At 35.2% G+C, this 22,202-nt stretch overlaps 5 protein-coding genes across 12 annotated transcripts; 3 read left to right on the forward strand and 2 right to left on the reverse strand.

The window, feature by feature from the left end:
• The first annotated feature begins 811 nt into the window (after positions 1-811).
• On the forward strand, positions 812-6,939 carry LOC105642744 (DUF3754 family protein, putative (DUF3754)). Of its 4 annotated transcripts, none has more exons than XM_012227672.4 (14): positions 813-1,340; positions 1,457-1,777; positions 1,868-2,047; positions 2,643-2,778; positions 3,093-3,427; positions 4,017-4,146; positions 4,367-4,495; positions 4,611-4,655; positions 4,796-4,875; positions 5,175-5,271; positions 5,394-5,483; positions 5,805-5,858; positions 6,369-6,434; positions 6,518-6,939. In XM_012227672.4, the coding sequence occupies exons 1-14, from the start codon at positions 949-951 to the stop codon at positions 6,668-6,670; spliced, it is 2,208 nt and encodes a 735-aa protein (XP_012083062.1). In that variant the 5' UTR covers positions 813-948; the 3' UTR covers positions 6,671-6,939. The 4 variants fall into 4 exon arrangements, 3 of the variants coding, with proteins under 3 accessions (XP_012083062.1, XP_020538554.1, XP_012083063.1); XM_020682895.3 differs by having other exon boundaries at positions 4,430-4,495; XM_012227673.4 differs by having other exon boundaries at positions 1,206-1,363.
• LOC105642742 (Plastid-lipid associated protein PAP / fibrillin family protein) lies at positions 6,794-10,453 on the reverse strand. 4 transcript variants are annotated; one of them, XM_012227669.4, is made up of 9 exons: positions 10,302-10,452; positions 9,832-9,989; positions 9,639-9,752; positions 9,339-9,473; positions 8,832-8,927; positions 8,205-8,285; positions 7,776-7,862; positions 7,388-7,452; positions 6,794-7,298 (listed from the first exon to the last, which is right to left on the reverse strand). In XM_012227669.4, exons 2-9 carry the CDS (start codon positions 9,985-9,987, stop codon positions 7,181-7,183), a joined length of 852 nt encoding a protein of 283 aa, XP_012083059.1. In that variant the 5' UTR covers positions 9,988-9,989; positions 10,302-10,452; the 3' UTR covers positions 6,794-7,180. The 4 variants fall into 4 exon arrangements, 3 of the variants coding, with proteins under 3 accessions (XP_012083059.1, XP_020538556.1, XP_089577203.1); XR_002285444.3 differs by having other exon boundaries at positions 7,215-7,298; positions 7,388-7,527; positions 10,302-10,453; XM_020682897.3 differs by lacking the exon at positions 7,388-7,452 and having other exon boundaries at positions 10,302-10,453.
• A 71-nt stretch (positions 10,454-10,524) lies between these two features.
• Positions 10,525-12,903, forward strand: LOC105642741 (putative caffeoyl-CoA O-methyltransferase At4g26220). The gene is made up of 9 exons (XM_012227667.4): positions 10,525-10,995; positions 11,072-11,125; positions 11,197-11,280; positions 11,411-11,536; positions 11,799-11,866; positions 11,970-12,039; positions 12,162-12,227; positions 12,305-12,382; positions 12,472-12,903. The coding sequence occupies exons 1-9, from the start codon at positions 10,702-10,704 to the stop codon at positions 12,511-12,513; spliced, it is 882 nt and encodes a 293-aa protein (XP_012083057.1). The 5' UTR covers positions 10,525-10,701; the 3' UTR covers positions 12,514-12,903.
• A 153-nt stretch (positions 12,904-13,056) lies between these two features.
• Positions 13,057-17,181, reverse strand: LOC105642740 (transcription factor-like protein). Its single transcript, XM_012227666.3, has 4 exons — positions 16,832-17,181; positions 15,420-15,973; positions 13,773-14,684; positions 13,057-13,591 (listed from the first exon to the last, which is right to left on the reverse strand). The coding sequence occupies exons 1-4, from the start codon at positions 16,994-16,996 to the stop codon at positions 13,300-13,302; spliced, it is 1,923 nt and encodes a 640-aa protein (XP_012083056.1). The 5' UTR covers positions 16,997-17,181; the 3' UTR covers positions 13,057-13,299.
• Positions 17,182-19,062: 1,881 nt separating this feature from the next.
• Positions 19,063-22,187, forward strand: LOC105642745 (translocase of chloroplast 33, chloroplastic). 2 transcript variants are annotated; one of them, XM_012227676.4, is made up of 8 exons: positions 19,063-19,204; positions 19,423-19,538; positions 19,614-19,721; positions 19,828-19,952; positions 20,088-20,352; positions 21,456-21,524; positions 21,622-21,783; positions 21,901-22,187. In XM_012227676.4, exons 2-8 carry the CDS (start codon positions 19,443-19,445, stop codon positions 21,967-21,969), a joined length of 894 nt encoding a protein of 297 aa, XP_012083066.1. In that variant the 5' UTR covers positions 19,063-19,204; positions 19,423-19,442; the 3' UTR covers positions 21,970-22,187. The 2 variants fall into 2 exon arrangements, with proteins under 2 accessions (XP_012083066.1, XP_012083065.1); XM_012227675.4 differs by having other exon boundaries at positions 19,064-19,204; positions 19,437-19,538.
• Positions 22,188-22,202: the final 15 nt, after the last annotated feature.

A 22,202-nucleotide genomic window follows, 5' to 3' on the forward strand; every position in this document is an offset into this window, starting at 1 on the left:
TTGGCCTGCTTTTATACTGCCACTGAAACTATATCGTCCGTTTTTATTCTGGTTTGGGTGGGCGTGGGCCATTGTAGAATACTCGTCTTGGTCAGAGTAGGCTCTGGAATCTGTACTGATAAGGATCATGTTGGTGATAAGTGATGAGGACGGGATATGAACGATATTGCAAAACCATACAAAGAAAAGGCAGTGTGAAAATGCCGACTCTGTTTGCTGATATTGTTCTCTTTTTGCTTTAGCTGTTGTGGCATTGAGCTTTCTGTGATTCCGTTTATTTGATTTTTCAATTTGCGTTTTCACGATAACGAATTTATTCACTAATTAAAAAACAGATAGTATATATCAAATTTTTAATCAGAAATCAGTGGTTTAGCAAACGTGTTTAGGGAATATCGAATTCCTGGACGGTATGCTTTGTGGCTCAAGATTTACATGTATATGGTTGCTTTGCTCGTTGATTTTGTCTCGAAAGAACTTTTTATTTAAGAAATAATTGACATCTAATATTCCAAAAAGGGTATTTTCCGTACCGGAAATTACACAAATCACAGAGACGAAAATAGACAAATAGGACAGAAAAGTAAATTTCTATATATTTGGATCCAAATGTTTATTTTTTTGGGTTGGGGGACTGTTGCGGCATCTTCTTTCAGTTGAAGCCCAATAAGACTACTTGGATTTGACTGGGCCTAAATCCGAAGCTTAAAAATAAAGCCGACCCCCATGTCCAATATGAGCCCTTTTTACCTTATCCAAATAATTGGCGGACGACAGGGTTAGAAAAGTTCACACGTGTCAGATATTCTTCCAACAGTTAAATGTTCCCGACCCGCCAACGCCATGTCTTCTTGGAGCTTTTCAATTCAATTTCGGCTTCAGCAATTTAAATTTTGCTGCTCTTTACTTAAATAACATACATAGGTTTTCCAAATTCCTTCATGATCCATGTTATCTTTGAGAAATTTCACCGGTGTCAGTACTGCTCTATCATGTTCGTCAAATTCTCTGGCAGTTCGCTGTCACTTCTCTTACCGTTTGGCATTGAAAATCGCCTCCATCTCCAAAATTCCTCTATGCTCTCTCAAAGTCCAGGAATTATCCATGGAGGAGCCTCTAGAATCGACTCTTGATATGAAAGAGGTTGTTACATTGATGCAAAATGATAAGAACGATCCAGTTCCAGGAGGACAAGAAGAGGAGGAAGACAAGGGGATTTCGAAAATACGAGTGGCGAGGCAAAAGTATATTCCAGTTTCGAAGGCAGAGCTCTTGGATGCTATTGTATTGAAGTTATTTGACTCTCAAGATGAAGCAAATGAATTTCTCCTTCTCTCTTCGTGAGTGATCCGTCTTTACTATCGTGAGTTTAGATTTTTCAATACTTTCTATTTTTTTTCTCCCATTTTTTTCAATGTTGCAGTTTCTAGGGGTTTAATATCTTGTGTAATTACAGACACTTGGATTCTATTCTACATGCCGAGCACAAAAGCATTTTAGAGGAAATGCGAGCTGATTATTTCCTTAATAATGCCTTGGACAATGTCGAAAAGAGTGATGAGAAGCTGGCCCGTTCAGATGCAAAATCTGAAGTTAATGGGGACAAATCTGATTCTGTCAGCGATAGCATCAATGGAATCGGGAACGTGGAGGAGAGGGATGCTGAGGAGAAGGCTGAAATTGACATAAAATTGAATTTCAATTTTGGACTGAACTTAATGACTATTTTAGGTTCTTCAGCTAAAACTCAGAAGAAATGTTCAAATGGGGAATCCAGGTAAACATAAACTATTTCTTGTCAGCTTGATATTTAGTTAGTTTCATGTGTGATGTAAATTCTGACTAATTATAAAAAATCGTAGTGTAGACTTGCTGTTTCCACTCGATTCCAGCGTGCTTTTATGCAGCTGCTTAAAAATGGTCAGTTTGAAGAGTTATCAGCTGGGGATTTGACGTTGACTTCTGCCTTGAACTCGGATTACCTACTTACTTTGCCAATTTATGTGGACTGGAAAAAGGCATCTGAATCCAATGCGATAATATTCAGGTAACTTTTATCCTACTGATACTTTTATGCCTTGTTTGGTCCACAAAATAGAATAGCAAGGAATGAATAACTATTCCACGTAATAAAATAATTACCTATTATTTACTAATATAAAATTTTTGTTTTGTAAATTTGAAAAATATCTATTGCTGATAATAAAAAATTCAATCAAAATTTAAGGTTACAAATTTGTTATTTTTTACCATATTCAACTAAAATTTAAACATATTTGAATTTGAAACCACGCTAGGAATAACTATTCTATTCTCTCCCTGTTTTAGGCTATTTCATGAACCAAACGAGCCCTTAATGTTAACATAAAGCTCTGGAATTGTTTTTTTTTTTTAAACTGACATTTCTAAGTTCTAGTAACTAGAAAAAGTATGAAGTTGAAGTTTTATTGAGAACCATACTATGGAAGTTAAAAGTGATGTCACTGGAATATCTACAACTGGATGGCGCTTATGCACTGATATCCACATGCATGCCTTTTTCTGCACTGAACTTGCCATATTAGAAGAATGCTGAGCTGGTAAATTTTTCAATATCCAACATATAAAAAGATGATTTACTTTTATCGTAATTTCCCTTACAGGAGGGGTTATGCAACTGAGAGACAGAAAGGGCTACTGATTGTTGAAAAACTGGATTACTTACAGTCTAGACTTCTACGGGGAATCTTCTTCCTTGTATCAAAACCACTGGAGAAAGTTGGCAAATGGATAAAAAAGGTAGCTGCCTTTCCTTGATTGCTCAATCACTGTTTGTTAGACAGCCGATCTTACATTAGGAATGGGCTAATCAATATCTTTTATCAAAATGGCCAATAATTCTAGTTAGCTTAATTAAGGAAATAAACTTCTGGATCTCTAAAACTGTTGGGGCAGTTATGGAAGCTCGCAATCCCATGAATTTGAAGAAAATACTGCGGAATACAGTTCAGCTTCCAGGACTATCTTGCAGATTGTTCATATTTTTTTAATTGTCTTAAACTCACAGATTTTACAGTATATTATTAGGCCTGACATGCTTCATTCTTGGTTAGGCTATTATTAATGCTTATCAGACCCCAGAAGAACAATATTGGTTCAAGAAAGTGGCACATTGGTTTGTGGAACTCCCTCTTTTCGGGAATTCATATTCTAATAATAGACAAGCGTCTGATAAGAAACGGGAAATTGAATACCTACCAGATAGCGATGTTCCTATTTGGCTTGCAGCACAGAGGGCAGTAAGTCGTTATGAAGGATTTCTGTCTCCTGTTGGACCCCGAGGAAGGCTACTCAGGAGGTTGCTTACTTGGATTGGACTTGCACCTTCTATGCCAGAAACATCTTTTGAACTTGATGGTGACAATAATGCTTCTGAGCCTCATTTAAGGTTTTTGGCATTTTAACTTCTCTTCTCTCTGTACATAGCTATCTCTTTTTTCTGATTTTCATCGTCTCCTAGGAGGGAGAAAAGATGTTAGTGTCTGAGATGAACTATCATTTGGCATGAAAAAGAAAGATGTTATATAGGTTCATAATTTTCTTTTTTCATTAAATTAGTCCAGTACTCGTTCCAAATTATATCTTGTAGGTCAGATTGATCTACATATTTTTACTTTGCCATTGCATAAATTCTAGCTAATTCAGTACCGAAAGTTGTCTTACATTGAATGCTGTCCATTTACCTCAAGGGTGGATGCAATAGAGGTGGATAAAGAGGAGTAGGCTCTAATAACAAAAGTACTAATTAGATTACTGAAAATTAACTTCAAACAAGTCTATCTTCTTTGACGAGAAATATTGAAGTACAAAATTAATTGTTAAAGCCAATTTCCCTAAAAAAAAAGGCCAGCCTAGCAACATGCATAACAATTTGTTCTCTTAAGGCTGTAACTAGCATTTTTTATATATATATATATAATATATATAGTGTTAATTTTATGGTAGATATTGCGATAATAGAAAAATTGTTCACTCAGGCCAACTTCCTTAGCAAGGATATCACTTAGTGATATATGGAGACCTGCCACAAGAAAATACTGCGGAAGTAATATTTGGAAAATGTTAAAAACATCCTTTTCCATCCTTCTGTCACAGTCTGTCCTACAGGTATACCTCATACATAAAATCATCATCTACTTTTTATCCATTTCTTATTCTAAAGCATAGATAGGTGAATGGATGTATAAGTTTCAACCTATTTTGCCCATGCAAATGGTCAAGCACAAATTTGAACACGTTTAACAGTATACTAAATTTGTGTTTCTAAAGTATTGTTAACGAGGTCAAGTATACATTACTCTTGAATATCAATGTCTTTCCTAATTAGGAGCCCGCATTCCAAGAATTGATTTTGCTTTATACCGAGGAAGTGATTGACAGAAACACGCAGGATAAAGATGACGTTCCATCATTGCAATTAAAGATCTATGAGAGAATTCCTATCCCGGATCTACCAGTAAATACTTCTAACACTGACATGTCTGTTGATACTCTGTTATGCTTGTCTCGTATTTTTCTATGGGTCTATTGTTGCCACATGAATTTTCAAACTGTTATCAAACTATTTGCAGGTCATTTTTCCTCACAAAAAGCTCTCTTTCCGTATCATAGATACGGTATGTACAAGCTAAAAACCTTTTTCTTACATGTTTCTGTCAATACCGTTGTGAGGGCTTACTTTTGAAGCTGCAGTAATCTGTGGAATTAATTTTGTTTGACATTAAACTTCTAAACGAGATATATCGTGATCGTGTAGATACGGTTGGATGCGGCCACAATACTGGGACTTTCAGCATACTTCATCAACTACAAATTTGAAAATATCTTATCTTCCCCGTATGGATTTATTATTCATATGATTGTTTTTGAAATATTAGCACATGGCATATGATATTTTTCACATTTATAAGAGGATAACTATGTCTTAAAATGATGAGTCCATGATGCTAGTCAGAAGAAGAGGAACACTACTTTTGTTATTACTTTCGAGGCTTAGAACCACATCAGAATTCTAAAAGGACCAAGCTCATTTTTTGCCGCTTCTGGATTTGCAGCAGTGCTTGAAATTGCTTAATGCTTTGAAGTTGCATTGAGAAGTTCATAGAACATTACTTTTTTTTCCCTCTGTGATGCAGCTCTGCAATATTTCTTGATGTAATTGCCATCACTGCACTGATAATATATGTGACTCGTGTGGCTCTGGGTTACAAACAGACATGGGATAGGTATCAAGTGAGTTAACCAAATGTATTCCATATAGCGTCAAGATTAAAGTTTACAACTACATTAATCTAATTAAATTCTGTATCTCTTTTAATTCATTTTATAATTTCTTAAAGGATTCTATTATACAGCTACTTGTTAACAGGACACTTTATGAGAAAACATTGGCAAGTGGCTTTGGCTCAGTTCATTTTCTTCTGGATGCTTCTGAACAGCAGCAGGTGAAAGATTCTTTAATTTTTCTCATGTACTTACTTTTATAGTTGTGAATGTAATGGTAGAAGGTAACAACATTTTTATCGTCAAATATTACTTTTTCTATGTAGTTTAATGGTTAACTATATGGGACATAGTTCAGAATGTTAATTTCAACTTGGAAGAAATATTTGGCATTCATGAATTAGTCATTTTTTCCCTATGCAAATCAGAACTCAACTTTGCTCTATCTGTTTTATCCTTCAGTTGGCCATTTGAGCCTGATATGCATGGTATATTATTTTTTCTGACGAATTTTCTTTTCTTCTGAAATCATTTTATTGCAGTACAAGGAAGCTGTTTTAACGTATGCAATCCTGCTTAAAGTTAAGCATGGCCAGGTCTGCCTTCTTATCCTTTTTTAATTGTCTGCATTGAGATCATGCAAAAAATTCATTCTCGTGAGCTTTTTGCATCCTGTTACTTCTATCTTTGTTTTGTGATAAAATATTTTTTGAATTCAATTTTAAAGATTTAATTTAAGAGATGGGTTGTCAACCTACTTAAATACTCGGAGCAAATATTGTTTTGAAATGTTGTCAATCCAACTCAACTATTCTTTTTTTGTGCTGTAACTTAACCTTTCCAAGCTAGGCTGATTAGTTGCTACCAATTAATAATACAAAAAGAGAATGGAAAACCTTTTCTCACTACAGACTCCTGACATGAACTCCGTTGTCTAATCTTTTATTTGAAATGCAATTTTTGGCTTTCAAGAGTTTATTACTTGGTCATTCCCGTATGTTCATATATTTCCTAACAAGAAAAACTGTATATTCATTTTTTGTCTTTGGAAGCATTCTAGTTTTTGTATAGAATCTGTAGATCACCAAGAACTGTTTATACTGCAGATCAATTGTCACCGAAGTGTTGGTGAGGAATGTGAGAGATTTATGTATGACGCGTTTAAAGTAAAGGTAACGAGGATTTACTCTTAGAAAAACTGCAGCACAGTGGTTGAATGTGTTGTTCCTTAACTACCGTGATGGAAAAATTGCAGGTTGAAATGCCAGTTGAGAAAGCAATGAACACATTGATCAGGCTGGGCCTTGTTATGGAAACACCCATTGATGGAAGAATCAGACTGCAGGCTATTTCTTGCGCAAAGGCGGAGAAGGTCCTCAAAGAACGTTGGAATAGCTTGCTTCGTTAAACAAAAATATATTCTAAATTTCCATTACCAAATAATTCAGTCTGCATATATATATCTGTAAATTTCCTCTTCTACATGTCCCAGGTACGTTGAAATATTTGAAAAGAAAATATGAGATATGTATAGAAGGAAAAAGTAGGTCTTTTTCATAGAAACGACAGAGATTAACGACCTTCCGATGGTTTCTCTGTATTAACTTACTATAGAATCACATATCCATCGAGTAAAAGAAATGTATAAAAATACACATTTGGATTCTTTCTTTTTCATTCATTCGTCTTTTTTTAATTTCCTTTCTTTTATACGGGAGCTACCCAATGGCTTAACTAATCAAAATGCCTCAGGAATGTGGCAGCCGTGCTTAACCGCTTGCAACTAATTTCTTGCCCGATGCACATTTGGCCAATGAGCGATGAACCCTTAATTCGTTTCTCAACACTTCCATATTCATGTTTTCGGTTTGCACTGGAGAAGTGCTTCGGAAGGCATAAGATAAATCAATCTTGTTCCTCACAAGTCAAGAGGTTGAGCTCTAGTAAATACAAATACTCCCCCACCTCCAACAGCACGCCCTAAAAGCAAATTGCCATCAAGATAGGAAAGATAATATAGTCCTCCCACTGATCGCCTGTATTTCAAAATATGTTTACCATCCATATGTGCATGTTGCAATCGTGTATATATATAGAGAGAGACAAATATTCAACAATGTTATACCTCCCTGGATTTCCTGCGTTTGTGACAGGAATTTGTGCTTTGAAAGTAAGGATGAACTGCAAGATCTGTACACAAGCAAAATACCATTGACTCTAGTAACTAATTGCTGGATTTTTTTGTTGTTTTAGAATTTTGGGAACCTGCAGTTGCAGAGTTCTCCAGTTGTAAGAACAAAATGGCACTAAAAGAAATATGCGTCCCTCATTATGCATATTTCTATCGACGTTAAACTTAACCAAAAAAACAAAATCCAAGTTAAGATTCAGGTAGAAACATCTACTAGGCCTAGATGATATCAAAAGGGATACAGGTCCAAATATCTTGAACTCATATCCAAACACTCAAAATTAATCACTGTAATATGGAATTAGTGATGCAAGTCATTTACCTGCAGGCTCAGGAATGAACGTGGCAGTATTGCTGGAGCTATTAGAGCTTGAAGCTCTTCGCTGATTTTAATGTTTTGAATGCTTATCTGCCAAAGGCAACAAACAGGCTTCACATAAAGGGAAAACCTTTATTCAACATAGGAAGATAAAAAGCTAATAGAATAATTCTTGGTGCAGAAAGAAAGATTTAACTGCCTCAAGGTTATGCTTTTTATTATAGGGAACTAGTCAGTTTTCAATTTTTTTTTTTTCCTTCCTGATAAGTTACAGAACTAGTCAGCTTATTGGCATAACAAGGTAACAGTCAACAAAATTTGTAAATCTTTTTAATAGAATACCATGAATAGCACACCGTGGAGTGAAATGGTTGCATGTATATACCTTGACTTGTTTGGAAGTCATGTTTTATGAAGGACAGAGAAGCTGACCTCTTCAAACTGAAGATAGATGTTACGGACAGAAACAACATCAAATTTTGCAGAAACAAGGAGAGTGGCACCTTCTTGTTCCTGTAAAGCCAAAAAAAAGCCAAAAAAAAAAAAAAAAAAAAAAAAAAAAAAAAAAAAAAAAAACGAATTTAAATGAAAATAATTTTTCCTGAGGAAGGAAGATTTTGCATTCACCTTGAAAAATATAACATTAACAAGAAAATTCTGGTTGTAGGCTATTTTATTTTATTTTTATTCTATTTCCTATGTACTAAGCATTGATCTTTGAAATCAATTCTACTGAATTATAGATCTTTATCTGTGTCCATTTTTTTCTTTACAAGCCCATGGTTTTTACCCCTCCAAATGATATTTCAGTGGTTTGATAGAGAGGGATAGATACTCAATCCCTCAGAAGTTTAAGGATTAACAATAAAGAAATTTAACATAATCCAGAAACAGTAAAAAAAATAAAATTTTTTTTACCAGAATAGTGCATTCTGGAATTATTAAAGAAAGTAAAAAATTAGTTGAAAGTAGAGGGACAACATCCACCATTTAACACTGATAAATATAACACAGTTAAAAAAATACTGAAGGCATTCTGCGTAGAAACCCTGAGTTTACCTCTAATAATGTTGGAATACTCCATCGAACAACATTACGGACAATACCTCCATTAGACTGATCCCGACATTCAAACTTTTGGAAGATCTGCCCAACCTATCCCCGTGTTCATGGACAAAAACACATAATACGAAAGGAAATCAAGATAAAAGTAAAGAGAGAAAGCATGAGAAACTTCTTCATTTACCGATTGACAATTAAATTTGAAGAAAACATTCATGTAAGAGTTACCAAACTACATAACTTATGGGCCAAAGTTGAGGCATGAAAATTATATCGAGAGTAAAATGCTTCTTCAAACAGATTGTTTTTCTTTGCTGTCAATTAATAAAACCACTAATGATACCCCACTTTAGCAGAGAAGCCAGTTATCCACAAACAAACAAATGAATGAATTAAAAAAAAAAAAAAAAGAAAAAGAAAAAAGCTAAGTTAAAAAATGATCATAAATTCGACAATACTCTAAGATCGCATGTTATTGAAGGGTAAGTTATACATATTTCATACCTGCAAGAAAGGAAGTCTAGCAGAAGATTCCAGAAGAACAAGCACATCAGGGGCAGAAGTATATTGCAGGCGCCATGTCCCATCCAACTGGACCAAGTCAATTGGCGCACCCTTGTTGTATCCTTCCAAGTCCACCTGCCAGAGTTACAGAGACAAAGTTTTAAATTATTCTGTTTCCGTAGACCCAGAGTTGTCCATTAGATAATCACCAAAAAAGCAGATAAGAGGGAAAACAAAAAGAAAGTAAGAAATCCCGAAAATAATCAGCAGAAAGAATATGATATTGAAGAAGTAACAGACCAAAGCCTCCTCAATACTAGAGCGTTGATCAGCAGTTGTAACAAGCCCTCGTTGTGTGTCTTGGGTAGCACTTAAAAGGTCATGCTTTTTCTTCTCTATCTCAAACTCAGAAACCTAAAACCCACACATAATCAATCAGTTAGTAAGCAAGGACAACATACCCATAGCAAAATATCACAAAAGAAAGGCAAACCCGAGTAAGGTCAGCAGCTACAGTTGCTGAGCAGCGAAACTTTTTCTGAACGGGCAGTTTTCTAGTGACATTATTAAGGTTTAAGCTAACAGGCTTAATCTTGAAAATGGCTCTATCTCTTGCAGGGGAGAAGGAGGTAGTAAACGCCAGGTCCATTTCTTCATTGAGGGAAAATAACATAAATTAGTATTAATAAATGATCAACACAGTTAACAAGAAGCAAATTAACTCCACATTCCACAAATCAGAACATCAAATTACAGCTTGATAAGATGTTAAAGCACTAGAAATTATGCCTCATTCCTAAAAGTAGTCGGGATTAGACAAATATTTTTACATGATTTAAGAACTCAAATGCCAAATCTGAGATTTGAGGGGGAAAAAAGAAAAAGAAAAAGAAAGAGAGACTGAGGAATTCAATCTCGCTCATCGAAAAGGAGGGAAAAGAAGAAGCACAAAAGATGGCATACCTGCGAGGACAAAAATGTATAGCCGAGAAGAGCGTTGAGAATGAGATTTTAGTTTTAGAATAAAGTTTTAGGCTTTCGCAGGAAGCGGAGGATAAAGGTTTGTTTTAAATTTTGCGTATAGGATAACGTGACAAGTTCTCTTCCACAAAGCACGCCTACCTGTCGTTCGGTCGTTTCAGTAAAGAGGCAATAATTTCCCTGAGAAATCATCTAGACCTTTAGACGAAGAACATGTAGTCCAAGAAAAATTTAAGCAAACTGACCGCCGTGTCTAACAAAATACTGTAATATACGAAAACGACAGGACGTCTTTCACGGTATCTTTTCCTTCGGCTTTGATAAGTGACCTGTATGTTTATGAATTTCACAGTCTCGCTGCTGGAGCGACAGTGCCACTAAAATGGCGAGCACCTGGGTGCTTCATCGTTGCTCTTCCTTGGCCTATCAACGCTCTACTTTTGCTGCCACTGTTACTGCATGGAGACCTGAAAGTATAACGCCGCCAATTGCAAGCGGCGGCGGTTTTAGGGCATGGAAATCAATTCGTCCTGCCAGAAGTTGCTGCTGCTGCTTCTCCACTGGCACCAACGCCGCAGTCGTTGTCGCAAATGACGAAAAATATGGCAATAAGCAGATAATCAGTCTCACTCCTCGCCTCTATGATTACATTCTCTCCAACGTTCGGGAGCCGGAGGTACTCGTATTGCCAATTTCTTTCTTTATTATTTGTTGTTATTGTTGATTTTGAGGTGTGAGACTTTCAATTTCAGATTTTGCGGCAACTGCGAGAGGAGACTTCCACTCTGCGCGGAAGCCAGATGCAGGTAATCAATCCACTAACCAACTTTCAATCCAACTCATAGAATAAATTGATGAACAAGTGCTATTTCCATAGGTTTCTCCTGATCAGGCACAGCTACTTGCCATGCTTGTTCAGATTCTTGGTGCGCAAAGGTGTATTGAAGTCGGCGTTTATACTGTAGGTGTTTTGTTTTTTAATTTATTTTGAAGTCTCTCTACTTCAATTTCTCTGCATAGATTATGTATGTTAGGTGCTTGATGAAACAACAACTTACCATATTCTTTTCTTAATTGCTGTTTATGTTTAGGGATACTCTTCATTGGCAGTTGCTTTAGTGCTACCGGAATCAGGTTGTTTAGTTGCCTGTGAAAGAGATGCCAATTCTCTTGAAGTTGCAAAAAGGTATTTTGAGAGAGCTGGTGTTTCCCACAAGGTAATATGAACTTCTATTCTCTTAATGTTGTAATAGAGCAGGTCATATGGTATTCTGGAGTCCTTAATCACTTATTCAGGAGTACAATTTGTTTCTAATATTGGTTCAAATGTAGTTCACTTAGTTCCACCATTCTATATTGCCTTACGTTACTGTGGAGTATACTATGTATTTATTTTGTGCAGAATTTTTTGCTAAATGTCATCTATTTCTAGTTCTTATAGTTATCTCTGCATAACTCTGAGAAGTTCTTTGAGATTAGGTCAATGTAAAGCATGGAATGGCAGCGGATATTTTAAAGTCTCTAATACTGAATGGTGAAGCTTCTAGGTAATGATAAAATTATGATGCTTTTGCCTCTTGTTCCTCCCATTTCCCACAGACCCTCAGGCAAGACATAATTAACTCCTGCTGGCATACGTCTTTCACGTAGCTATGATTTTGCATTCATTGATGCTGAGAAGAGAATGACTCAGGAGTATTTTGAATTGCTACTGCAGTTGGTAAGGTCAATATGTTGGGAAAAACAGTTTTTTGTATATCGATTTTCTCATTTAATTTAATTTGATTGTCAAATAGTATTAGAGTTTCTGGCGCTTGTAAGGATGCTTATGTCTCTGTCCAGGTGAGGGTTGGAGGTGTTATTGTGATTGACAATGTTCTTTGGCATGGGAAAGTTGCTGATCCACTGGTAAATTGTTGACTACAATTTATACTTTGTCTCTTGGGATAAATTTTTTTCTAATTTTATCTTCTTCGACTGACCAGGTAACTGATGTTAAGACTGCTAGCATCAGAAATTTCAATAAAACCATTATGGAGGACAAGCGTGTAAGCATTAGTATGGTATGTAATTATTTTTACGTGTTCTTTATTGTGGAAAATTTCTGAACAACATTTTTATCTGTTCATAACCTGAAAATTTGGAATATTAGGTACCTATTGGAGATGGCATGACAATCTGCCGCAAGGGATGACCTTATTACAGGCTTATTCCACTTCTTGATTCATTTGAGATTATTCTTTGTTTCAAAGTTCAGAAAAAGATGCACATACTCAACCGTACCATGAAAAAGCATAACGGAATAAATTTGATTGGCGCCACGCATCATATATTGGCTTAAAACATGAATCGAGTTGTTGGAAATGATGACCAGGCCTAGCAAATTTGAAAGTCAATCCTGAAGAGGACAAGGCATCTGATATACGCCGCTTAAAATTTGTGAAGAGGACAAGGCATCTGATATACGCCGCTTAAAATTTGTATTTCACTGACAACCAAGCGCCATTATGTTACTGATGAGCATTGTACAATTGATTGTTGCAATGACTAAGCAGATATCAATGTAGAAGTTCTATTGCCCGCACTGTTTTTTTTTTTTTTTTTTTTTTTTTTTTTTTTTTTTTTTGTCATTGCAAAATACACTTAACAAACTAATCAAAGCCATGGGGATGACTTTTTGATCGAAGTTACCATGTAGAATGAATTTAGCTGAATCAAAACCTTGCAATCTACTATGTGACGGTAGAATAATAAGGAAAATCCCTGTAAATTGCTTTTGTGAATGCAAATACCCATCCTCAGCTGAATACACTAGTAGAAAGGGCATCTAACAGTATCAGTTATGTATTAAGAATGGATCAATTCTGTTCCCAACATATTCCAGCAATTTTCAACTTGACGACTAAGCAAAAGGGTGGATATACATTCAGACGGATGATATCAATATAATCTTCTCTGCTACTACAAGCACATCGCCAACTTAATCTTCATTGCTTTGGTCATGGCCATCAGCTTGGTTCTCCTCGTTAGCTCCTCCATCTTCTCTAGCCCCATAATGAACCCAAGGCAACATTGACTCGAACAAGACAGCCAAGGCATTACGATTTGCAACACCACGAGGAGCAATATCGCCAACATCAAGTGGATTGGCTATTTGGCCACCATTTTGCTCAGCGTCCCTCATTCTTGGGTCAACCATAAAATTTTGCAGGTTTTCCGGGGGAAGAGTTGGCACGGTATCAGAAAAATCCAAAACCAGCAAATGGCTATACCTGTAAATAGAATGAATGTCAGAGCCAGATATCTAAGTTCAGTCCCAATGCTAATTCTGTATAAAGTTCAGAGCCTGATGTCTAAATTAAGCTAATTCAGCATAACTTCGCTTCGCCTTCATAGCAAACATACTTCCCAGGAAAACCATAGGAAACAAGAAAAATAACAGAAAACACTTACTCATTGTTCTCAGATGAGAAAGCTTCTTTTCGCACGCAAGCCCAATCCTTAGCTTCACTGCTGTTATGCTCAAGAGTTTCAATTATTTGTAAAGCTGCATCACGGAGCAATTTCTGCAAATCTGGAAGTCTCCATATGATGTAACTTCTTTCTACATATATATTGATGAGATGGTCCAGAGATGGGGACCCTGTTTTCTCTGATCGGAAAAAGGTATGTTTTAATATATCTGTCCACGCCCGATCCTTCAAAGGTACCTTGTCTACTAGCTTCTTAATGACAGAAGGGTGAAGCATAACCGCCTGCTTCATCAAATCTGCTGAAGTAGCCTTTGCAGCAAAGGGAGGAGTATCTTTTGCAAGTTCCTGTCTCTCAAGGTAAAATCGGCAAATGGCAAGGGAATAAGAGAAATTTGGAAACAACCACAAGGAGTTATCACTTTTATAGTTATCTGAAAATCGTTCCAACCATGCATACTCCTCTGCTCTCAAAGCAAAGTAATCGATACTGAACAATGCACCCATAGGATCATCTGAATCCAGTGAAAGCAGTAATTTGCAAACTTCAAGGGCAGAACGATGGCATCCACGCCTGTCCATGTTTTTCATATGTGTGAAAAGTGTTGCAAACAGTGGCTTGTTTGTTTCATGGCTGATCTTCAACTGGCAATTACCTTGAAATGGGGTGAACATGGAAGGCCATGCACATTCCAATGCATATAAACTCTTTGCAGTAGCATCAGCTGACATTTGGTGCTCGCCCGCAAATTTGAAATAGTCTGCCATTGTTATAAGTGAGTCTAAGTGATAAGGGTGGTGTAATAGAATGCTTGCTATGCCATTTAGGTCGTGAATAGCTTTCGCAGCTTCAAATGCCCTTTGAGCTTGATCATAGGCAGGTGAGTGCACATACCTACATGAATAAGACAAATCTAAAATTTGGAAAGCTAAATCCAAAGTGATGATATTGGGACATAATATTGCATGCGAAAGAGGAGAAAACAGAAAGAAGAAATGGCGTGGGATATCATCTAGCAAGTAGAAATGAGTGCAAACAAATGCTAAGTTTAGCTTTCTTTACATTTGTGAAGTAGGGAAGAAAAAAGCTACTAAAATTAACTTCATTCATAGACAGAGATGCAATGATTCATTAAAACAAAACAAGGCGGAAGCCTTTACTTAACAAGTAGATAAGAGAGAAGCATGAAAAGCGCAAAGAAACCAAAATCCGAAAGTCCAAATCATCACAAAAGTAAGAAGGGGATGAATCGAGAGACAGAAATAAGACGTACAATCAAATTTCATAAAGAAAGAAATCGACGAACAAGTATTCACACTTCTCCTCAAAAGAAGTAAGCAGACTAGTATGCAAGCTCCTCAATAATTATTATTTTTCTTTTACAAAATATCATTTTTACTCATGATGAAAATTAGCCTGATTGGAGGTCAAACATATATACCATGTAGAATTTCAGAGCACATGCTAAAATACAATCTATTATTGAGGACAATAATACAATAACCATTTCCCTATTTAAAAGCATAAAAATCCAGGGAATCATGAAATAAGAAACTAAAACAACCTAGTAAATAAGGCAGTAAAGTGGGAAATCTTCATATGCATCAAAGCAACAAGGAATGTCTTTACCTAAAATAATGGCAACCACCCCTAGTCTCCAAAAATTCCATAGATAGGGATCCATCCCAGCGAGGCCAATGCTCCAATGGAGAGACAAGAATAGTTTTTCTTGTATGATGGTTCCCACGTCTTGCCCCACGAACCTGCCTAGAACTGCTGGCTTGATTGCTTCTCTCAAATGATTTCACCACCTTAGAACCAAAAATTCTGCGCAACTCGTTCTCAGGATTTAGACATTTAGGATCCACTTGCAAGATGGATGGTGTACATTGTTTAACAAACTCTTCACAAAGTTTTGCATTTTCTAATTTGATTTTGACAGGATGAGGTTGATGTCTGGAAGAATTACCATCCAAGGACACAGTTTCTAATGCCTCATCCAATGGTTTTTCGCCTTTATTTGCACTTGAAGGTGGAGCTGCCTTGCTTTTCTTCTTCTTCTTCTTTTTCTTAGCTTTCTGATTGCTTTTCAGCACTGTACCAGCCATCCCTCCCATCACAGAGGACTCCCATTTGTCATTGTTTTCCAACAAGATTTCATTAATGATTTCTGACTCATTCTCCTGCAGATAAAATTGACTGAATTAAGTAAATAAAAAGTGGAAACTGCACGACTGACTGACTGACTTCCTTCTAGCTAGCACCAACAACATTTTGATGTGTGTGTCTGTGTGTGTGTGTCTATATATATATATAAAATAAAGAAGAGCTTTCAAGAAAAAAATCAGTAATGATGTTCTTGAAAAAAAAGTTCAAGTATATTTGCTTTCATGTTTTGAATGTTTTGAAATATCATGCAAACAGATTCATTTCCTTGGCATCCAAATAATCTATACTTTACGGTACGGAAGCATTGGGACACTCTTTTAGCAAAAGCACAGGATACCAATCACATAGAAAAGTCAACCTGAAGATAGCACAAAAGCTGCTGGAAAAACTGAATAAATTTCTTTTGCGAAGAAAAAAAATCCTTCCTGCAAAGCGATGAGAGAGCTAAACGACTGGGTAAATGGACTTACCATCACAAGAAACAGTTAATTCCTTTAATGGTGGCATGAACACACGGGGTATTTGAGTTACTAGAACCTCCCCTGTTCCAATTTTTTAATTATTATCGTTTATATGTATAGAAACGGGTAAACAATGTAGCCGAGAGGTAAAAGCAGCCAAACACAAGAACAGTCAAATAAACTTATCCAAAACCCAAGCAGAAATACCTTCACAACACGGAAACAATCCACTGAGTAATACATTAGATTTGACATCAAGTAATGAGAACACGCTCTATCTCCAAATCATTAACAGCTCAAGAAAACGAATTTGGTTTTCTTTAATTAAACGTGCTTCGTATAAACGCAAAAATAACAAATAAATTCACTTGAAGAACGAAAACTTCAGGTTGAAGGATTGAGGAATCAGACCTGATCAGAATCACCGTCGTTGAGGAGGTCGAATGGATTTATTGGAGGGCGATTGCTCAAAACAGGAGATTCTACTTCCTCTTCCTCCTCTTCTTCTTCTTCGTGATGCTGCTGCTGCTGCTGTTCCTGTTCTTTCAAGACTTTCTTCAGCAACCTAGCGGACATTGCTTCCTACAAGTAAATATCGACCACTTCCGACTTTTGCAGAGAGAATAGCGAAAATCGAATATGGTGAATATTTCTGGTTTTATTTATAGGATTCTGGTCTCTAAACATGAAATACAAGTTGAAACAAGAGGAAATGTTTTTTCCCGACGAAGTGCTGATTGCAACGATGAAGGCTAGCAGTCAGCTCTCTTAATACGGTGCTGTTAGGTTGATCTTGAATTTCACTTACTTGGACCCTGTGTATTTGGGCCTATCTCGGCCCAAAACATTTAACTAGCCATGTCCAGGAACTTCCCCGCATGGGCCTTTCGCTTTTTGGTTTTCATAAACTTGTAAACTGATACATGTCCAACAATCTATTTATCTATACTTATACTTCCAATATATAAAGGTGAGAATAGGAAGAAAATAATGAAATTTAAAATATTTTAAAATAATTTTAGCAGTCGATTCAAAAATTATATTTCATATCAATGAGCGGTTTAATATTTTTTTTTTTTAGGTAAGGTCGAGAGTTTGATCCTAATGGATGGAGCAAATACTCGATGGGAGCACTTTATCTTTCTTTGGACTGATCTGATGTGAGCAGAATAGTTTAGTGAGCTCGGGATATATGTGGTTAAGATGAAAAAAAAAAATATAATTTTTAAAAATTATTTTTTAAATAAATAAATATATATAATAAAAAAAAGAAGTATGCTCTTTTTTTTTTGTATGGTTATAGGAAAAATTGTAGATTTATTTGAAGAGGATATAATGTTTCTTTTATGTGATTTGTTTTTATTACTTAATTAACTTATTTAATTATTTTGAACTTGCAACTTAGAACAATAGAAAAATAAAATGCTTGAATAATGAATAAACTCATTGACCGACCATATTGGATCTTAGTATGATTTGTGTTGTACTTTTCGTTTAGTGACCTGACTTTTTTTTTTTTTTTTTGCCTATTAAAATTAAATTTAATTAAATTATAGCATTTTTAGGGTTATTTTTGAAATTGAAATTAGTAATTTTTTTAATATAAGTTCTTAAAAAAGTTTTATTCTTAATAAAAATTTGTTATTTTTATTTTCTTTTCCTTTATTGAATTAATTTATAATCACTGTCATTTTAATTTAGTAAAAGATTTATATCTTCCTTGTAATAAATAAATGGCCTTCTGATTAAATATTTTTTATTTTTTTAATATTTTTTCTTTTATATCCTAAATATATTTGACTTGAGAAAAAATAGTGTTTATGAAATTGAAAAAATTAGAACTATATATTTTTTGTTGGGTAATTTTTTGGTTTCAAGAGTTTGTGTGTTTGTATATATATTCTTTTCACTGATGCACCGGATAAGTAATACTATTACTATAGCCAAAATGATTACTATTATTAATTCAGATCATCTTTTCATTTATTTTCTTTTACCTATCAGTAAAAAAAGAAAATTTATTTTTCAATATAACTGTATATAGTATTGATTTGAGATTGAGGCCAAGGGTTAAAAATTGAGTGATAACTTTATTTTCTTTTTGAGCACCTATTAGAGTTTTAAGAATTTGTATTTATAAATTAGGGATTGAATGGTTAGACATAATGATTATTAAACTTTATTTTGAAACCGCTTCATTATATAAAAATAAAATCAAGTACATAAGAAATAACACTGCAAATAGCTTATAAGGCAAAATCTAATACAAATTAATCAATTAAATTTATTGTAATCTAAATAAAAATTTATACTTTAATATTATATAAATAAAAAATTAAAAAAATTATAAAAAATAAAAATATAATCAACATTATCAACACAACACACATCATAAAAAATACTGATCATGGACAAAAGTCGAAACGACACAGACCTATAAAAATACAATATGGACATGAAATAGGAATATGACATACTGACATAATTCATGATAATTTTATTTTATAAAAAATAGTAATAAATTCAGAGAAAAAAAATTTATTTATTAAATAAATGAACTACAAATAAATAAATAAATAAATTATTGAATTTCATAAAACTCTAATTTGAAGAATTTGTTGAGGGCTGTGTATCTTATACCTCGAGTCAAACACAATTCCAAAAAGATGCCAACAATAACAACAAAACCTCTGGTTCGATAAGGTTTTTCTATCGCAGCAGCGGCAAATCCCAAGTCCCTTCCGTTCTCTTTGCTTTCCTTACTGCGCAATTCGCGAGAAAGAGGTTAGTTCAATTCTCTAGCGCACTCACCCAGTCAATTCATTTGCTATAGCTACATTTCAACTTCCTTCAAGTTTCAAATTATCTCTAGGGTTTAGGGTTTATATAAACGGGAAATTTTTTTTATCAGTTACCTTGTCTCTAGAATTGCTACAAGTTTCTTTTTACAATCTGCTCGAATAGGAATTGGTTGAGTCATTAATGTTTTAATTTGAGTTCAGTGCTTCGTATTCAGGCATCAATGGGGTCCGTAATTCGTGAGTGGGGCGGGTTCCAACAGTTCCCTGCTGCCACGCAAAGCAAACTTGTGGAATTGTTTGGCAAATTAAAAGAAGAGGTCTGTCTGCTTTTATTTAAGCCGCGTTCTTTTCATTTCCTGTTGTTTATCTACTCTGACCTTAAGTAATTACAGGGTGTAAGTACTTTAACCATTCTTGTTATGGGCAAAGGTGGAGTTGGAAAATCTTCAACTGTCAATTCTCTCATTGGGGAGCGTGCGGTTAATGTGAATTCCTTCTCGGTATGTTTTTGCTTGGCCTATTTCCCATGAATCTAAGGTTGGAACTCAGTAGCTATTAGGTGTCTTTATATAGTTTGTTGTGGTAATATTGTTTCTACATTTGCAGGCTGAGATGTCAAGACCTGTAATGGTCTCAAGGTACCGGGCTGGATTCACATTAAACATCATTGACACTCCGGGCATTGTGGAGGGTGGCTATGTGAATTACCAAGCTTTGGAGTTGATTAAACGGTTGTACCACTAGAATGACATGGTTCAATTTCAATACCTATTAAATTATTATATACTTTTATTTTGTATGAATTAAGTGTTTATTTTATGACTTGCATAAGTTGACTGTATTTATGAATGCTGCCATTATTGCAGGTTTCTTTTGAACAAAACTATAGATGTTCTGCTCTATGTTGATCGTTTGGATGCATATAGAGTTGATGACTTGGATAAGCAGATAATAAGTGCTATCTCTGATAGTTTTGGAAAAGAAATATGGCGTAAAAGTTTGCTTGTCCTCACTCATGCACAGCTGTCCCCACCAGATGATCTCAACTATGATGTTTTTTTGGCAAGAAGATCTGAGGCTGTCTTAAGGACTATTCGTGCAGGATCACGGATGAGGAAACGTGATTTTGAGGTTCATTTTTTCCTTTTATCTTTCTAAATGCATATGTAGCCGTTGTGTTTCGATTATGCTTTCTGTTAACTGTTAAGCTGTCAGCGACTTCAATTCAGGCATGCTGATATGTTGCATTTGCCGATTCTTTTCAAATGGAAAATGCATATCATGCTGCATGTGTTTGTTGATAATTCTTTGAAAATGGAGAATAATGAAGCGGAGGGTTGGGACTTGGTTCTCCCTGCGGCAAAAAATAAATTCATCCTTTAAGTTAGTTTGGCCTTTTTGTGATTTTCAGGCTATACTTGTGGGCATAACTATGATTGAATTGATTACTTTAAGGGATTTAAGAAATCTGTGGACATTGTCTTGTCATTTGTAACAATTTAATTGAATATTGTTTGTAGCAAAGAGGGAGTGCCAGAATGGTTAGCTTCCAAAGGGAATTGAGAACCTCATATTAATATAGCATCAGGAGAAGAGTGTCTTGATGATTGCTTGTGTACTGCAGTAAACTTGTCCTCATGTTGGATATCGACAGAAATAAAAGCATTGGAAAGGGAAAAAGGAAAATGCAGATATCTTTGGAGTGGTTTGGCTGGGGTATTTCAGTATTTCCTTTCTTTACTCTTGCCAGTGAGATTTAAAAGAATCTATTGTTAGCAGAAGGAGAAGACAACCTCTTCTGAAAAAATCTTGATGACTTGCTCCTAACTCTATAATAAGGATCATTTTATACTACTTAACATCAATTAGAGAAGGTCTTATTACTTGGGTGTGACTTTGGCTGAGATATTGTAATTGAAGGGGCTTGTTATCTCTATTTAGTACTTGGGAACAGAACCATGGAAATCTTTCTCTTGGTAGTTTGCAGATTGAATTGATGATTCAGTAAATGGTTGTTTGATCTCTGATATTTTCTGCTAAGTGGGTGGACTGCATTCTTTGTGGAAAAATGATAGCTTGCATTCATGTCTGAAAATCAATGATTCAAAGCGATAATGAAAATATATGCATCCTCTTTATAATATTCTCACATATCAGAGTTGCCCATAATTTTTTTTTGTTTTATGCTTACTGTGCTTCTTCAATAATCATTTTCTTGGTTTCGATGCTTCTAGGACTCTGCTATTCCTGTTGGTTTGGTTGAGAACAGTGGGAGATGCAATAAAAATGAGAATGATGAAAAGGTTCAGTCCCTATTTTTTTTTAATTTGGAGCCATTTACTGGTGAAGAAGGCGGCCAATTTTATGTCTTTAAGTTCAATTGCAATTTTTTTTTTTCAGATTCTTCCAAATGGTGATGCTTGGATTCCAATCTTGGTGAAAGAAATCATTGGGGTTGCTACAAATGGGAATAAATCTGTTGTAGTGGATAAGAAGTTGATAGATGGATCCGAGTCAAATGACAGGGGGAAGATGCTTATCCCTCTCATTCTAGGGGTTCAGGTATAAGCTTCTTGGGTTCCATGGCTGAAGTTTTGAATTTATTATTATTTTATTTTATTTTTTTGGTTTGAGGTGCTGAATAGCACCATTGCTTTATGCTCCTTTTCTATGGTGCAGTGGGTTATTGTGAAATGGATACAAAGAGCAATTAAAGATGATATTGCAAAAGGGAGCAAGTCTTTGTGAGCGCTCCTCACTGTGTTTTCTATTTTTTTTTTTTTTCCAGAGTGTAAGTCCTTATGTGGGTATGTTTTGCTTTATTTATTTATTTATTTATCTCAACCGTTCACCTTCCTATCTTCTGTTACCTCACTTTCTGAAAGTTCAATCAGTCTTTAGCTAAAATGTCAGTTTTTGGTGTTGTTAGTGACGGAACATTAGAGAAAGCAGGTTATTATCTTTCAGCTGAGTGTATTTTT

Source organism: Jatropha curcas, chromosome 5 (assembly GCF_041381405.1).
Source record: "Jatropha curcas cultivar XTBG-Jc1 chromosome 5, XTBG_Jcur_1.0, whole genome shotgun sequence".
In the NCBI taxonomy this organism is placed as follows: Eukaryota; Viridiplantae; Streptophyta; class Magnoliopsida; order Malpighiales; family Euphorbiaceae; genus Jatropha; species Jatropha curcas.

What these genes read in the sequence shown, in the direction of transcription:
- LOC105642744 (XM_012227672.4), top strand. Translation starts at nt 949, where the DNA reads ATGTTATCTTTGAGAAATTTCACCGGTGTCAGTACTGCTCTATCATGT. An exon ending in AGACATGGGATAGGTATCAA is followed by an intron (nt 5,272 to 5,393) that starts GTGAGTTAACCA and finishes TCTATTATACAG; the next exon opens with CTACTTGTTAACAGGACACT. An exon ending in ATGACGCGTTTAAAGTAAAG is followed by an intron (nt 6,435 to 6,517) that starts GTAACGAGGATT and finishes GAAAAATTGCAG; the next exon opens with GTTGAAATGCCAGTTGAGAA.
- LOC105642742 (XM_012227669.4), bottom strand. Translation starts at nt 9,987, where the DNA reads ATGGACCTGGCGTTTACTACCTCCTTCTCCCCTGCAAGAGATAGAGCC. An exon ending in TCTATCTTCAGTTTGAAGAG is followed by an intron (nt 7,863 to 8,204) that starts GTCAGCTTCTCT and finishes TGCCTTTGGCAG; the next exon opens with ATAAGCATTCAAAACATTAA. An exon ending in GTTCATTCCTGAGCCTGCAG is followed by an intron (nt 7,453 to 7,775) that starts GTAAATGACTTG and finishes GCTTGTGTACAG; the next exon opens with ATCTTGCAGTTCATCCTTAC.
- LOC105642741 (XM_012227667.4), top strand. Translation starts at nt 10,702, where the DNA reads ATGGCGAGCACCTGGGTGCTTCATCGTTGCTCTTCCTTGGCCTATCAA. An exon ending in CCAACGTTCGGGAGCCGGAG is followed by an intron (nt 10,996 to 11,071) that starts GTACTCGTATTG and finishes TTTCAATTTCAG; the next exon opens with ATTTTGCGGCAACTGCGAGA. An exon ending in AGCGTGTAAGCATTAGTATG is followed by an intron (nt 12,383 to 12,471) that starts GTATGTAATTAT and finishes TTGGAATATTAG; the next exon opens with GTACCTATTGGAGATGGCAT.
- LOC105642740 (XM_012227666.3), bottom strand. Translation starts at nt 16,996, where the DNA reads ATGTCCGCTAGGTTGCTGAAGAAAGTCTTGAAAGAACAGGAACAGCAG. An exon ending in GGTGGTTGCCATTATTTTAG is followed by an intron (nt 14,685 to 15,419) that starts GTAAAGACATTC and finishes TTATTCATGTAG; the next exon opens with GTATGTGCACTCACCTGCCT. An exon ending in TTCTCATCTGAGAACAATGA is followed by an intron (nt 13,592 to 13,772) that starts GTAAGTGTTTTC and finishes TTCTATTTACAG; the next exon opens with GTATAGCCATTTGCTGGTTT.
- LOC105642745 (XM_012227676.4), top strand. Translation starts at nt 19,443, where the DNA reads ATGGGGTCCGTAATTCGTGAGTGGGGCGGGTTCCAACAGTTCCCTGCT. An exon ending in TTGGCAAATTAAAAGAAGAG is followed by an intron (nt 19,539 to 19,613) that starts GTCTGTCTGCTT and finishes AAGTAATTACAG; the next exon opens with GGTGTAAGTACTTTAACCAT. An exon ending in CTCTCATTCTAGGGGTTCAG is followed by an intron (nt 21,784 to 21,900) that starts GTATAAGCTTCT and finishes TCTATGGTGCAG; the next exon opens with TGGGTTATTGTGAAATGGAT.